A 12,606-nucleotide genomic window follows, 5' to 3' on the forward strand; every position below is an offset into this window, starting at 1 on the left:
TTTTAATCTCTTCCAGAAGTAGGTGACTAGGTCAGAAATTCTCATTAGTCTTGGAATTTCACACTATCGTGTTTGACTGTGATGAGGCAACATGTTTGGAAGAAAAAAAATACTTAGGATTGAGGCTTAGAAAGTTAAATGACTTGCCAATAGTCTCAAAGTATTTACACCCAGTTCTAAAGGACTCCAAAAGCCATGGCTCTTCTCCCACCTTTGCTGACCCCAAGAAACTTAAATGACGTGGGGGTTAGAGATGACTAAGATTTTTCAATTTACTAGTTTTAAAGATACACTTCATTATTTAAAAAATAACAAGCAAAATCTTAACAATATGGAGAAAATTAAAAGGCCATTTTAAGCACTTCTAAATGATGTTGGTTCTGGTATTTTTTTTTAATGTGTTTAACATGAATGAATCTGTCTTCTTTTACAGGAAAAATATAGAGGTGTATTCCAGAGGTGACAGTTCATGGCACATATAGTTAGAACATGCTATTTGGCACTTATTTTTGTCATCATGTCGCCATTGGTTAAAGCAACAATAGGTAAGATATTTCTGTAATCTATCTGTGGAAGGATTTGTGGTTTAAATTCTCAGTTACAGATTAAAAATATGCGCTTGTGGTAAATGTTCTGGTAGTTGGTCTTTTGTAGTCAATCTACCATGCAAGTGGATAATCTGGTTCTATGTATGTAACTAACATGTATTTTATTTAATTTGTACTAATGATTAAAAGTTCAGTGATAACATTTCCTCTTGAAAATGGCTAGGTAGCCAAGCTCAGCATCATGAACGAATGTTTTACATTAAAATGTACAAGAGGCCCAGTACACGAATTTCGTGCATGGGGTGGGAGATCCCTCAGCCTGGCCTGCACCTTCTCCAATCCAGGACCCCTTGGGGGATGTCTGACTGCTTGTTTAGGCCTGATCCCTGCAGGATTGAGCCTAAACCGGCAATGGGACATCCATCTCACAATCTGGGACCACTGGCAGCTCCTAACTGCTCACCTGCCTGTTTGCCTGATTGCTCCTAATCACTCTGCCTCCCTGCCTGATCACCCCTAACCACTCTGCATGCCTGCCTGATCACCCCTATTTGTTCCCCTGCTGGCCTAATGACCCCTAACCTCTCCTGCCTGCCTGCCTGCCTGCTCAGCCCTAACCACCTCTGCATGCCTGCCTGATCACCCCTATTTGTTCCCCTGCTGGCCTAATGACCCCTAACTGCTCTCCTGCCTGCCTGCCTGCCTGATCACTCCGACCTGCTCTCCCCTGCTGGCCTGATCACCTCTAACTGCTCTCCCCTGCCAGCCTGATCACCTCTAACTGCCTCTGCCCTGGCCCCCATCACCATGGCTTTGTCTGGAAGGACATCCAAAAGATGTCTGGAATCTATTAGTATAGATTCTAAAAGGGTATTTATGTTTGAAGTCAGCTATTTTTTAAAAGTGGTGGCTGGCATTTTCTTTGTTTCTTTCTATTGGCAGCTTATTTTTTACTTTCTGGCCAATTAAGATCAAAGAATATCAAACAAGCAGAAAACAAACATAACTAAGATAAGAGAAAGATGTAGTTTTAGTTCTGAAAATAGAAGTGAGAACTTTTTATTTTAAAAGAATTTTCAGTACTTCCTTTATTTAATTTAAATAACATGTTTTTTTACATCAATTTCTATTTATGGTAGTTGATCCAAGAAATCTTACAATTACCTCCCCTGCCAAAAATAAAAAAATAAAAGACTTCCAGTGAATATTTTATATCACATCTAAAAATTCAGGATGAATCTGTAATTCTGAGGGTTTTTTTTAAATTGGCAATTACTAAGTACCACCAAAAACTTTTAATTCTGAATAGTTGTCATATTTATTTATACAAAAACTTCAGTAATAAGAATGACCTCTTTTTTAAATAAGAGTTTAATGTGGTAACTGACATATAGTAAATAATATGGAGAACTCTTTTTTTCATATTAGCTGTATTGGGTGATGGTTCATCTAGTCCATGGTCTTACATCTTGAAGGAATATCAAAATATGGCACAGTAAGACCTAATTTCTATCTTTGTTGCCAACTACAAATATACCAGAGCCCCTGAATATTTTCTGTTATAAAATAATGTTATAGATTACACATACTTTATACCACTAATATAATAAAAGAGGGAACTATTCCAAAATCTGTCCCTAAAGTTTCTAATAGCCTTTTAAAATTGTCTCTTTTTGGAATGAGTATTTAAGTAAGCATCATAAATCATAAATGGGAATGGAAACAAATGTGATTTATTCTGGGAAGTACTTTTTAGTAGTCTGGTGAATAATTTACATACAGAGAGATTGGCTTTTCCTGGAACTGTGTTCTTGAATGTTCTTCCAACCCTATTTTCTCACCACTTTCCTATTTATAGTTCTGGTTCTAATATTACTGTTTTGAGAGGAATACATGTTTTAATTCAGTTAGACTTTAATATGGTGGCCTTCTGTTCTCATTGTGCATCACCAATACAGCCAGAGCAATGGAGGTTATTTATATTTCCAGGATTTGGTGGGGTTCATTTTGCCCCGCATTTGGGGAATTAATGAACCCTCCATTTTGGAATGGGTTGCTTATATGCCAACGAAAGTATTGCGTTTTGTGTCTCACAGCAGATGTGTGCAAGAGAGGAGATGTGACTGTGGAGCCCTCCCGTGTCCTCCCATTTGGATCTGCTGTCAATATTTCATGCTCTTTAAAGCCCAAGCAAGGCTGCTCTCCATATTCCAATTTTAACAGATTAAGCCTCTACAAGTTACACCAAAAAATAAAGTTCCAGCATGGCCACTCCCTCAGTTCGCAGGTCTCCGGTCTTCCTCTGGGCACAACAGTGTTTGTCTGCAAGCTGGCCTGTGGCAGTAGTGAGGAGATCCAGATATGTGGGGCAGAGATCTCAGTTGGTGGTGAGCATTCCATTCTGAATTCCTAAAAATTGGTGATCGTTTGGTATTTGTCCTGTGTTAAGCAGAAAGCCCAGTGTAGGACTGTGTTCTTTCTTCTCCCACCATGTGGATATATTTTATCTTGATAGTAACATGAGCACCTCAATGTAAGAAGTCCAGAAATCTATGAAATTGGGGTCTCATTTCGTAAGGCTCTATTTCCTCTCTCTCTTCTTCCTTCTCTCCATCCCTCTCCTCCCTCCCCTTTGTGGCCATTAACACCATTTACCTGTTGTCCTTGGACGGCAATGGCAGGAAAATGGATCTCTGCAACCTTCATGCCTTCTCGACTTTGAGAATTTGTTCAAAACTACAACCTCCTAAAAAGAAGAAAGAGATGTCTCTTTGGACTTATGCAGCCCAGGCTGCCTACCCCAGGCTGAACACTTCTCCCTCTCTAACTTTATGTACAAAAAATAGTTCTTCCACCCATAGTCACTCCTGACCACTGATCATCATATTTAGCAGAGGTTAAAAGAAAACTATCATTATATTTATCTTTTCTTGAAAATTGCCTAGGGTAAACCTGACATGCTAACACTCCCTAGGGGGAAAAGAGTTGTATAGTTCCAGGGAAGCAAGAATAAGGGAGCCAGGAAAGTAGCAAAGCAAACACAAGGTGGTTAAGTTACTGAGCTGGTCACAGTGGCATCAGAAAATACAGCTGGTTGCTTGGACACTAGGAACATCCCCAGAAAGAACATATGGAAATGCAATGACAGGAGAAAGAGAGAAGACTTTAACTGTCTGCCTTTGGTCAGAGCATCAACTGCCCCTTACTGCTGGCTTACACAGCGGGTCCCTCCAGGCAGCTGCTGGGAATAAGAACTAAGATGTCACAGTTGGCATCTGCAGCATGAGCCACAGTGCACAGAGTGAGCCAGCAGGAGACCTGCCTGCAGCTTGCAGTCTGCAGCCTGCAGCCTTAAAGGCCCCGCCAGACAAACCAGTGAGCATGCATGGGTCCTGAGGGATCCTGTGGTGCTTTGTGCCCCTGTGGTTCCAGGGGAGGTCCAGAGTAGCAGGTGAGAGGCATGAAGAGAGTAGGAGCAGCTGCTACAGCAGGCTGACCAAATGCAAGGACAGGGTCCCTGTCATAAAAACAGTGCTATAGACCTCAATAAGGCTCTTTCCTGCAAAGGATATGGTTGGTGCCAGGCAGTCTTCCTGGAGGGTCACCAGAAGCATTGAGCGGAACACCAAGCAATGGCCAAACAAATCACTGGGGGGCTAAGAGACATAAACTAGGTCCAGTACTCCTCTTTCAGTTTAGAGTCTCCTGTCCCCACCCTAATGGATCATGTACTCTCAGCTCTCACAGCCTGCGGTGTCATAAGAGGAGCCTGGGCTTTGAATTCCAGCCCTGCCACCAGCAATGTACCCTTCGACAATTTCAATTCTCTGAGCCTCAGTTTCTCCCTCTGCATTATGGAGATACTACCACCTATCTCATAAGATGGTTTCAGTGATTAGATGACACCTTGTATGCAAAGTGCTTCATCTAGTACCAGGCACAGAGGAGGTACATCGGTTATGAGTGCGGAGATTGCACATCTGTCCAGTTTTACTCTCTTCTTTCCCTTAAGAGAAGCATAAGCATTGGTTATAGACAAAATGAAAATGTTTCTAAAAAACGTCAGTGGTCCTCACCTCCCTTGTCTTCAGAACTCCTGAATTCTTCACCCAAGTAATTTGCCATCTTACAGACTGACATCGCGTATTTGTATTAGGCATTCCCAGCTCTGTGATGTCAGTTCCAGGAGTCCACAGTGCTGCTGTGTTGTTGTTGTTGTTTTTCTTTTTGGTGGCCTAACAATGGCCTTGGAAGTCGGTATCCTTGTCGATATCCTTAGCCATTTTTTCCATTTCCTATCTTTGCTCAGATAAATTGGAGTGCTGCAACTCCTTTTCATGTTTTGCTTTTCCATCCACAGTATGCATTTGTGACAGTCTGCAGCAGCAGCGGACCTAGGGAGGTGGGGAGGAGATCTGTCAGGTGCAGCTCGGTTGGGTGGTGCTGCCTGCCTGCCGGAATGTTGCTTGTGCAACGCGCTCAAAGCGTAACCACACCATGAAATGGCTGCTCTTTGAGCAAGTTTAACACCTTTGAGGTCAAGGACTGACTGGAAGCAACACCTTTTTCTGAATATAGCTAGTCATTCCAGGAAAAGACACCGTGAATGTTGGTTTCACCCAGTGTAGTGAGAGTAACCCTACCTAGTGAGAGAGTAAGCAGCCTAGCCCGTGGAAACTACTCAGTGTCTATTTAAATAATTAATTTATAAATGTCCATCAAGTATGTACCCCAAGTAAAGCTACAGAAATTAGACTTAGATGGTACAGCTCAGAAGGCCATGAGTAGGGCCAATGGATAGCAATGTCTTGGCCGTACATTTCAGGTTCAATGGAGAAAAAGAGCCTCCGATTTGTAAAGATTTGTCATATTAAGTGGACTTTATTCTGGAAAGGTAAACTCATCGTCACTGGGGCCATGGAGGTAGTGTTGGGTGTTCACCTGCCAGGGAGAATAGTAAAATGTGGTGAAAGGCTTGGACATAAGTCAGCCACCCCTAGGCTGGAGCCCTGCTTCTGCCACTTCATAGATTTGTAATCTTTGGCAAGATACTTAAGAGTCTTAGTTTCCTCTTCAATAAAGTGAGGATAATAATAGTCTGTACATGATGTAGCTGCTGTGACGTCTACTTGAGAAAAACCGCACATAAAACATTTAGCACAGGACTTGGCATGTAGTGTTTGCTCATAGCCACTATTATTGCTTTTGTTAGCAGAAGAAATTCATGCCTCGGAGGCAAATTTGAACTTGATGGGATCTAACATAGCTACCAGCTTGTCTGGGATGGGACATAGAGAGAAAGTATTGTTATCTTGTTGACAAATAATAACAATGTGATTGAGTTATCACTTGTGTGGCATTTCAAATATATGGCTTTGCTCTTTATTTTTAAAGTTGTTCCAGAACAGCCTCAAAACTTATCATGCACACAGAAGGGAGAACGTGGGACTGTGGCCTGCACCTGGGACAGAGGACGAGACACCCACCTACCTACTGCGTATACTTTACAGTGAGTGAGAGACTGTTCTTGCAGGTTTTTGTGGGTCTCTATATGACATTGAGAAGTACCTAATAGTTCTAGTTTAACCTGTGAGAAGAAGCAGTAGACAGCTCTAGATCATTAGATGTTTTTTTAAAAAAATGCTAGCGTTCATAAATGAAAACTGGTTCATTCATCTACAGTGTGGGAACTGATGCGTGGGTCTGGGGTCTAACTCAAAGCTCTCTTCAGAGCATCCAAGGCCAGTTTTTTGCACGTTCTTCCCTGCTCTAGGGAGGGTTAAACTGGCTGCCTTATATACCTTTTCTCGAAGACTCTTGTGGTCATGATATATAAATAGACTCTTCCTTGTGGAGCTTTCCGTCAGCCTGGGAAAGTTTCTTTTCGAAGCACCTTTGCCTGACCTGCACGAGCGTCCACAGGGAGAGTCTGGGAGTGTCTGTTTCTTGCAGTTGATTCTATAATCCCATCCAAAGATCCCACTGGGTTGCACTGTGCCTAAGTGAGCAGCAGATGGTACTTGGAAGTGGGTCCCAGGGTTCTGGTCTGTACTAGAAACTGGCACTTCTGTGCAGTAAATGCCAAGGTGGACCATGGATCCTTTGGATCTGACCTAAGGAACCAAGACATCAGAAAGGGTTTGGGGAATTCAGGCAGTGTAGGGATGCTTACTCACCTCTATGAATGTCAAAAATAAATAAATAAATCTCAGTCCTACCAAAGAAAGGGAGAGGGGGAAGTATGGTCCTATTTGTGACCATAGAATACAAACATTTTCATAGTGTACCCTCTAGTAATAAGACTGACCCTAAAAATATGTCTAGAATTTTAAATATTTGAAAGTTTCATTCTTTTGTGTTAAAAGGGGAAAATAGCACATAACGTATCCTGCTAAACACAGATGTCTCTTATTCACAGGTTAAATGGACCAAAAAATTTAACTTGGCAGAAGACATGTAATGATTATTACTGTGACCATTTGGACCTTGGAATCAACCTACCTCTGGAATCACCTGAATCCAGTTACACAGCCAGGGTCACTACCATCAGTGATCTTGGAAATGCTTCTTCATTTCCATCCACATTCACATTCTTGGACATAGGTACATTTTATTTCACTTTTTGTAGGTGTCATATGTTGGCGCATGAACATTATTTCAAAAATCGCTTGAATGTCCTACATGTGATTGTTTCAAAAGAGGCAGTGGTTGATGGAAAGTGACCAACAAGCAGAGGCATAGGATAAACATTATTTTGATGCAGGTGAAAGGGTGCATGATCCTGGAGCTATGTAGAGATGGTTGTATAAAAGTCAACATTATTCTCTATATTGGACAAACAGGAGCCCCTGGTTTCAATCCCACGAAGGCACCAGCTGCCAGTAATACTATCTGTCTGAGAGAGGGTCCTGTGAGGTTATCTCAAGAAGCTCAGTGTAGGCCATTCTTGGTAGAGATGTCTTTTTACCCCCATGGCTGTTCCACTCTTCTGAGTTAGGCTACATGTAGGCCTGCAGCTCTGGAGCAGCTGGTGCAAACTATAAATAAAATGGATCAAGGTTTATGTGCACCTCGCTCTGTGGGTACTTACCTCTGCTCCTCTCAGCGTGGTTGCTGGAATGAGCCAGTCCCAGCACATTTCTGAGCAAATATAATTGGCCCAGATGAATCAAAGACCAATCCCAGGCATTCCCAGATTCTGCCCATCCCAGGTAGAACTGGGTTTCTGGCCTGCCTGAAGTCCCAGCCTCACACTGTGTGTTTCTCTTCTGTCTTCCCACAGCACCTCTTTGCATACACACTGCTAACTGTAAGTCTGAACATAGGCATTTAATATGCATTTTCCTATCACTCTTCTCCCCATCTACTTTGCATCTCTTTACATAGGCATCTCTAAGCCACCTTCTTCTCTCTTATTCTTTTCTTCTGTTCCCCTGTTCCTATATCCCCTTCTGGTGACTTTTCTACCAACATTTCTTCTCTTCCTGAGGGGATCACCTCTAGCCACCTCTAACTCAGCATTGGGACTCTCAGATTTGGCACATCATTTGTTTCTTTTAAATCATTGAATTCAGTGGAATCAACACTATCGTTGTTGTCGGTGGTAGTTTATTTGGTAAAAATGAGGGAAGATTAAGAGGAATTATTTTAAGGATTTAGAAGTGAATCAAACTTTTTCTTCTTTCTAAAAGCCAGGGACTTCTCTCTTGTTTATTTCACCAAATTGGGTGATCATGCATCTTAGAGATGAATTTTGTTCAACTCTTTATAGCTCATGTTAATACATAAGACAATTTCTGATTGTGGAGCCTGAATCACACTTTTTTGTTTATCCTGTTTACCAGTGAGGCCTCTTCCTCCGTGGGACATCAGAATCAAATGTGCAAATGATTCTGTGAGCAGGTGTACTCTTCAGTGGAGAGATGAGGGGATGGTGCTGTTTAATCGACTCAGATATCGGCCCAGTAACAGCAGGTCCTGGAATATGGTAATGGTTTTTGGAGTGAAGGGGGAAAACAGAGAGGGGTTCTTGATATTACTGCACAGACCTCTGTCTTTTCATATCAACGAAATATGTAGTTTAAAGTATATATATATATATACTTGAGTTATACCAGAAAGCCAGATATACCTCTATTTATCAAGAAATATATTGAATTCTGATCACTGATTTTTTAAGTTGCAAGCTTCTGTAGACCAGTATTAATTTTCTATATTTTGTGTCTAGTAAAGGGCTCATTTCTCCTTGAGTTTTTTTTTTAATCCCTGCCCTATTATTACTTTTTAGTAATTTTTTAACATATTAGAAACAGAAATATTAGGGTCTGTTCACAGAAGTTTATGTGGAATTTAATATTCCAAAGTTAAAGCCCCACACTTTGATATATTAGGCATTATTTTTTTTTACAATAAAAAGTATAGGATTATAATTTCTTCCAGTATTTTTATAAACTATAATGTCTTTTTTAAAATATATTTTTATTGATTTCAGAGAGGAAGGGAAAGGGAGAAAGAGATTAAAAAAACATTAATGATGAGAGGGAATAATTGATTTGTGCCTCCTTCACACCCCCTACTGGGGATCAAGCACTCAACCCAGCATGTGCCCTTGACAGGAATTGAACCCAGGACCCTTCAGTCTGCAGGCCAACACTCTATCCACTGAGCCAAACCAGCTAGAACTAAACTATAATGTCTTATAATGACAAAGGATCAGTTTCATATACAGCTGATATTCAAGAGAGGTACAGTAACTAAATTTCTTAAATATTTTTATATAATTAAAGTTTTCTGTTTGAACCCAGTTCTATGTCTTTATAAGTATTAAAATATGCATCACATTCTAATTGTGATCAAATGTAGAAAATTCTCCAAGGCCTTTATGAAAATTGGTAGTTTTCAACTGATACTTCCTTTTCAGCTAGTTTTAGGAATCCTCTTGGAGCTTACATAGATAGGTTCTTAATATCAGGAGATATTTTTGTTTTGTTTATTCTGAAACAGTATTATTTCAGTGTATTCAATAACCCAGCCATTGATATATCTTCTCATTGAATGACAGATCTGAAAAAAAAAAATGAGTTACCTGGTCTAGTTTTTTACCTTTTTGTTAAAATTCTTTAAATTAATAGAGTATTAATATGCACCTTAAAAATCTTGTCTGTTTGAAGGTTAATACTACAAATGCCAAAGGAAGACATGATTTATTGGATCTGAAACCATTCACAGATTATGAATTTCAGGTTTCCTCTAAACTACATCTTTATAAAGGCAGTTGGAGTGACTGGAGTGAATCATTGAGAATGCAAACACCAGAAGAAGGTATGTGTCAAAAAAACCCCCCAAAAACAGGAATGCGGTGGGGTGGGGGCAGAGAGAAAGGGTGGAGGGAAAGAAGATACAATGATTTCCTTGGAATAGAGTCGCTAAAGTCCTGATACTGAGTCAAAGAGTATGATTGCATTAATTAACAAGTTAATTTCCACATGAACTTAAGTTCTGAAACTGTCAGAGAGATCTGTTTATATTGCTAGGAAATATTTAACATTAGATAAGTCCTACTCCTGTTTGGCACGTGTCATGCTGGTGACAAGCTTAAGCCTCAGTAGTCTTTGGTTATAACTTCCTATTTTTATTGCACTTATTATTTTTTTACTTACCATCTCAGTAATTCTCTCTCTCTTAAGTTACAGAGCTAAACCAGTAATTAATTTCATTCTTTCATAGTTAAACCTTGATTCAGTTTACTGTTTGGATTCTATGAAAATGAATTTGGCTCTGTGAGCCACTGAAAGCTTGAAAGAAGGAGAATTCTGGACACATAATATTTTAAAGTAAAACTTAACATCCAGCCATCTTTCTCCTTCAAATACTGCAGCATTGCACTTCTTCCAGGCTTTGACTCCCTGCTCAGATGAGTGCCAGTAGACTGTCCAAAGCTATGAAAAGGATATCAAATGTATTTTGCAGTCTTATGGGCTTTTATATTTGGTAATCATTGGGAAGGTAATTTTACTGAAGTATAATTAAAATATTTTTATTAGAGCAAAAATGCTTATATAAGCATTATTTCAGTAATTAACAAATCTTGGGAAACAAAAGAAATAGCCACCTGAATATTAGTATCCAAAAGCTCTCAATTAGTTAGATTGCATGGACTTTCCATAATTTGTGTACATTTGGCTCAGGAAAAATTATTAGCATATAATGCATTGCTTTATTATCTTGAGGTTTTGTAATATTAATACTTACTTGTGGAAACTTGTGGATTTGTGTGTACATGAACTAACCTTGTGATTAAGTTACATTCATTTTCTGTGAGCTGGTAATGGCTTTTGTTAATTGATGACACTTATCAATGATTCTTCAATGACATTCAAGCATCTAAAAGACCTATTAATAAAATATAATTCCTGAGATAATTGTATATTCTTCCCCTCTTGTATGAATCGCATTACTTCTATTTTAAAAAAATGTTTAAAAATGAAATCATTCAACAAATTAGAATTTATTTCCTCTCATTTCATAATAAAAATCCCGTAAATTAAATCTCGTTGAGCCACTTGCTGTCTGCTTAAATGCTTGCCATTTTCATAATCCAGAGCTTATTTTTATTATCCTTGTATTACACATAGTCAAAGTAATGAATTTTTTAAAAGTACTTCATGGAGTTGATTTTATTTATACACAGTACAGATAAAATTCTTGAAAATGGGCCATATTTTCTAAGTTCAAGGTAGTAAATATTTGTTATATTATGTGAGTCTAAACTATAAACAAGGGAAACTCTGGATTTGTGAATTCTTGTCATTCTTACTCACCTTTGGTAATGACCTGTTAAAAGGGTTTTCTTTTCTTGTAAGTGTTTATCTGTTGAATTAAAAACCCTTCAAGGTAGGACAGTAGCAACTTTCTCATGTCTTATAAAATAAACCACTATCATAACAATGAGTGCAGCAACTTGTTATGGTTAAGAATTTGTGGATGGTTGTGAATTGAACCAAGAAAGCTGGCTCTTTCAGAGTAATTGCAGGCATTCATAAAGAGAGAAACCTATACTCTGAGATATACCACGGTTACCAAGCTCTGTTGGCTTCCTTTCAATGTCTGAATCTCCCTTTTTGGTGTTTGATCTTTCTGTGGGTTGTTGTAGGATTTCTTTTCTCTTACTCTAAGCTGCATGGTTTTCACCTTTTACCACTATTTCTGTCATCAGTTTCTTTATGAAACACCAACTGATGTAAACCTAAAAGGTGTGAAATTTTTTTAACACGCCTTCCTTTTAACCCTTTAAATATAGACTCATATGTAACTTGGCATTTAAAAAAATTACTAGTAAGCTTTTTTTTTTTTTTTTAAATGTCACTCTAAAACCAAATAATACTTTGCTACCAAAACTGAGAGCAAAATGTTGTCTCCTGGTGGTTTGGGCACAGTTATTTAAACTTGGCATTTAAAAAAATTACTAGTAAGCTTTTTTTTTTTTTAAATGTCACTCTAAGACCAAATAATACTTTGCTACCAAAAACTGAGAGCAAATGTTGTCTCCTGGTGGTTTGGGCACAGTTATTTATATCATAACAGCAGGAAATTAGGTCGTTATTTACTCCATATGGCCTTTCCCTATGTCATTAAATTTAACTCCAGTAATGGTCCTCCATGAGAAACACTTTTCAAATGACCACTAAGTAAGGTGTAGGAGGAAAGAAACCACTTTCTGTGTCCCACAATCTTCCATCAAAGGCAGGATTGATACTGGGAATTGAGCAATCATATTTTGTGTCTAGTGGAAAAACACTTTGAATTTGGGGGTCCAGACAGGCCTGAGAATAATATGCTCAAATTCCGGGGGGAAGTGATCCCTTACAACTCAGAACACCCAGGAGGAATGTTATATCATTTTCATGTCACTGAAAATGATTTTTTTTTAAATTAAATCTTTATTGTTCAGGTTATTACAGTTGTTCCTCTTTTTTCCCCCCAAAGCTCCCCTCCTCCCAGTTCCCACCCCACCCTCCTCCCTCACTCCCCACCCACTGTCCTCATCCATAGGTGCACG

The 12,606-nt window shown here is 39.2% G+C and overlaps 1 protein-coding gene across 1 annotated transcript in view; it reads left to right on the forward strand.

Moving 5' to 3' along the window:
- Positions 1-469: 469 nt before the first annotated feature.
- IL12RB2 (interleukin 12 receptor subunit beta 2) overlaps positions 470-12,606 on the forward strand; it is a 63,541-nt gene continuing 51,404 nt past the window's right edge. Inside the window, exons 1-6 of the mRNA XM_006766905.2 lie at positions 470-545; positions 2,648-2,935; positions 5,943-6,057; positions 6,967-7,151; positions 8,393-8,535; positions 9,719-9,869. Coding sequence (XP_006766968.1) covers positions 470-545; positions 2,648-2,935; positions 5,943-6,057; positions 6,967-7,151; positions 8,393-8,535; positions 9,719-9,869 — 958 coding nt within the window. The remainder of the gene's footprint in view (positions 546-2,647; positions 2,936-5,942; positions 6,058-6,966; positions 7,152-8,392; positions 8,536-9,718; positions 9,870-12,606) is intronic.

Source organism: Myotis davidii, unplaced genomic scaffold (assembly GCF_000327345.1).
Source record: "Myotis davidii unplaced genomic scaffold, ASM32734v1 scaffold122, whole genome shotgun sequence".
In the NCBI taxonomy this organism is placed as follows: domain Eukaryota; kingdom Metazoa; phylum Chordata; class Mammalia; order Chiroptera; family Vespertilionidae; genus Myotis; species Myotis davidii.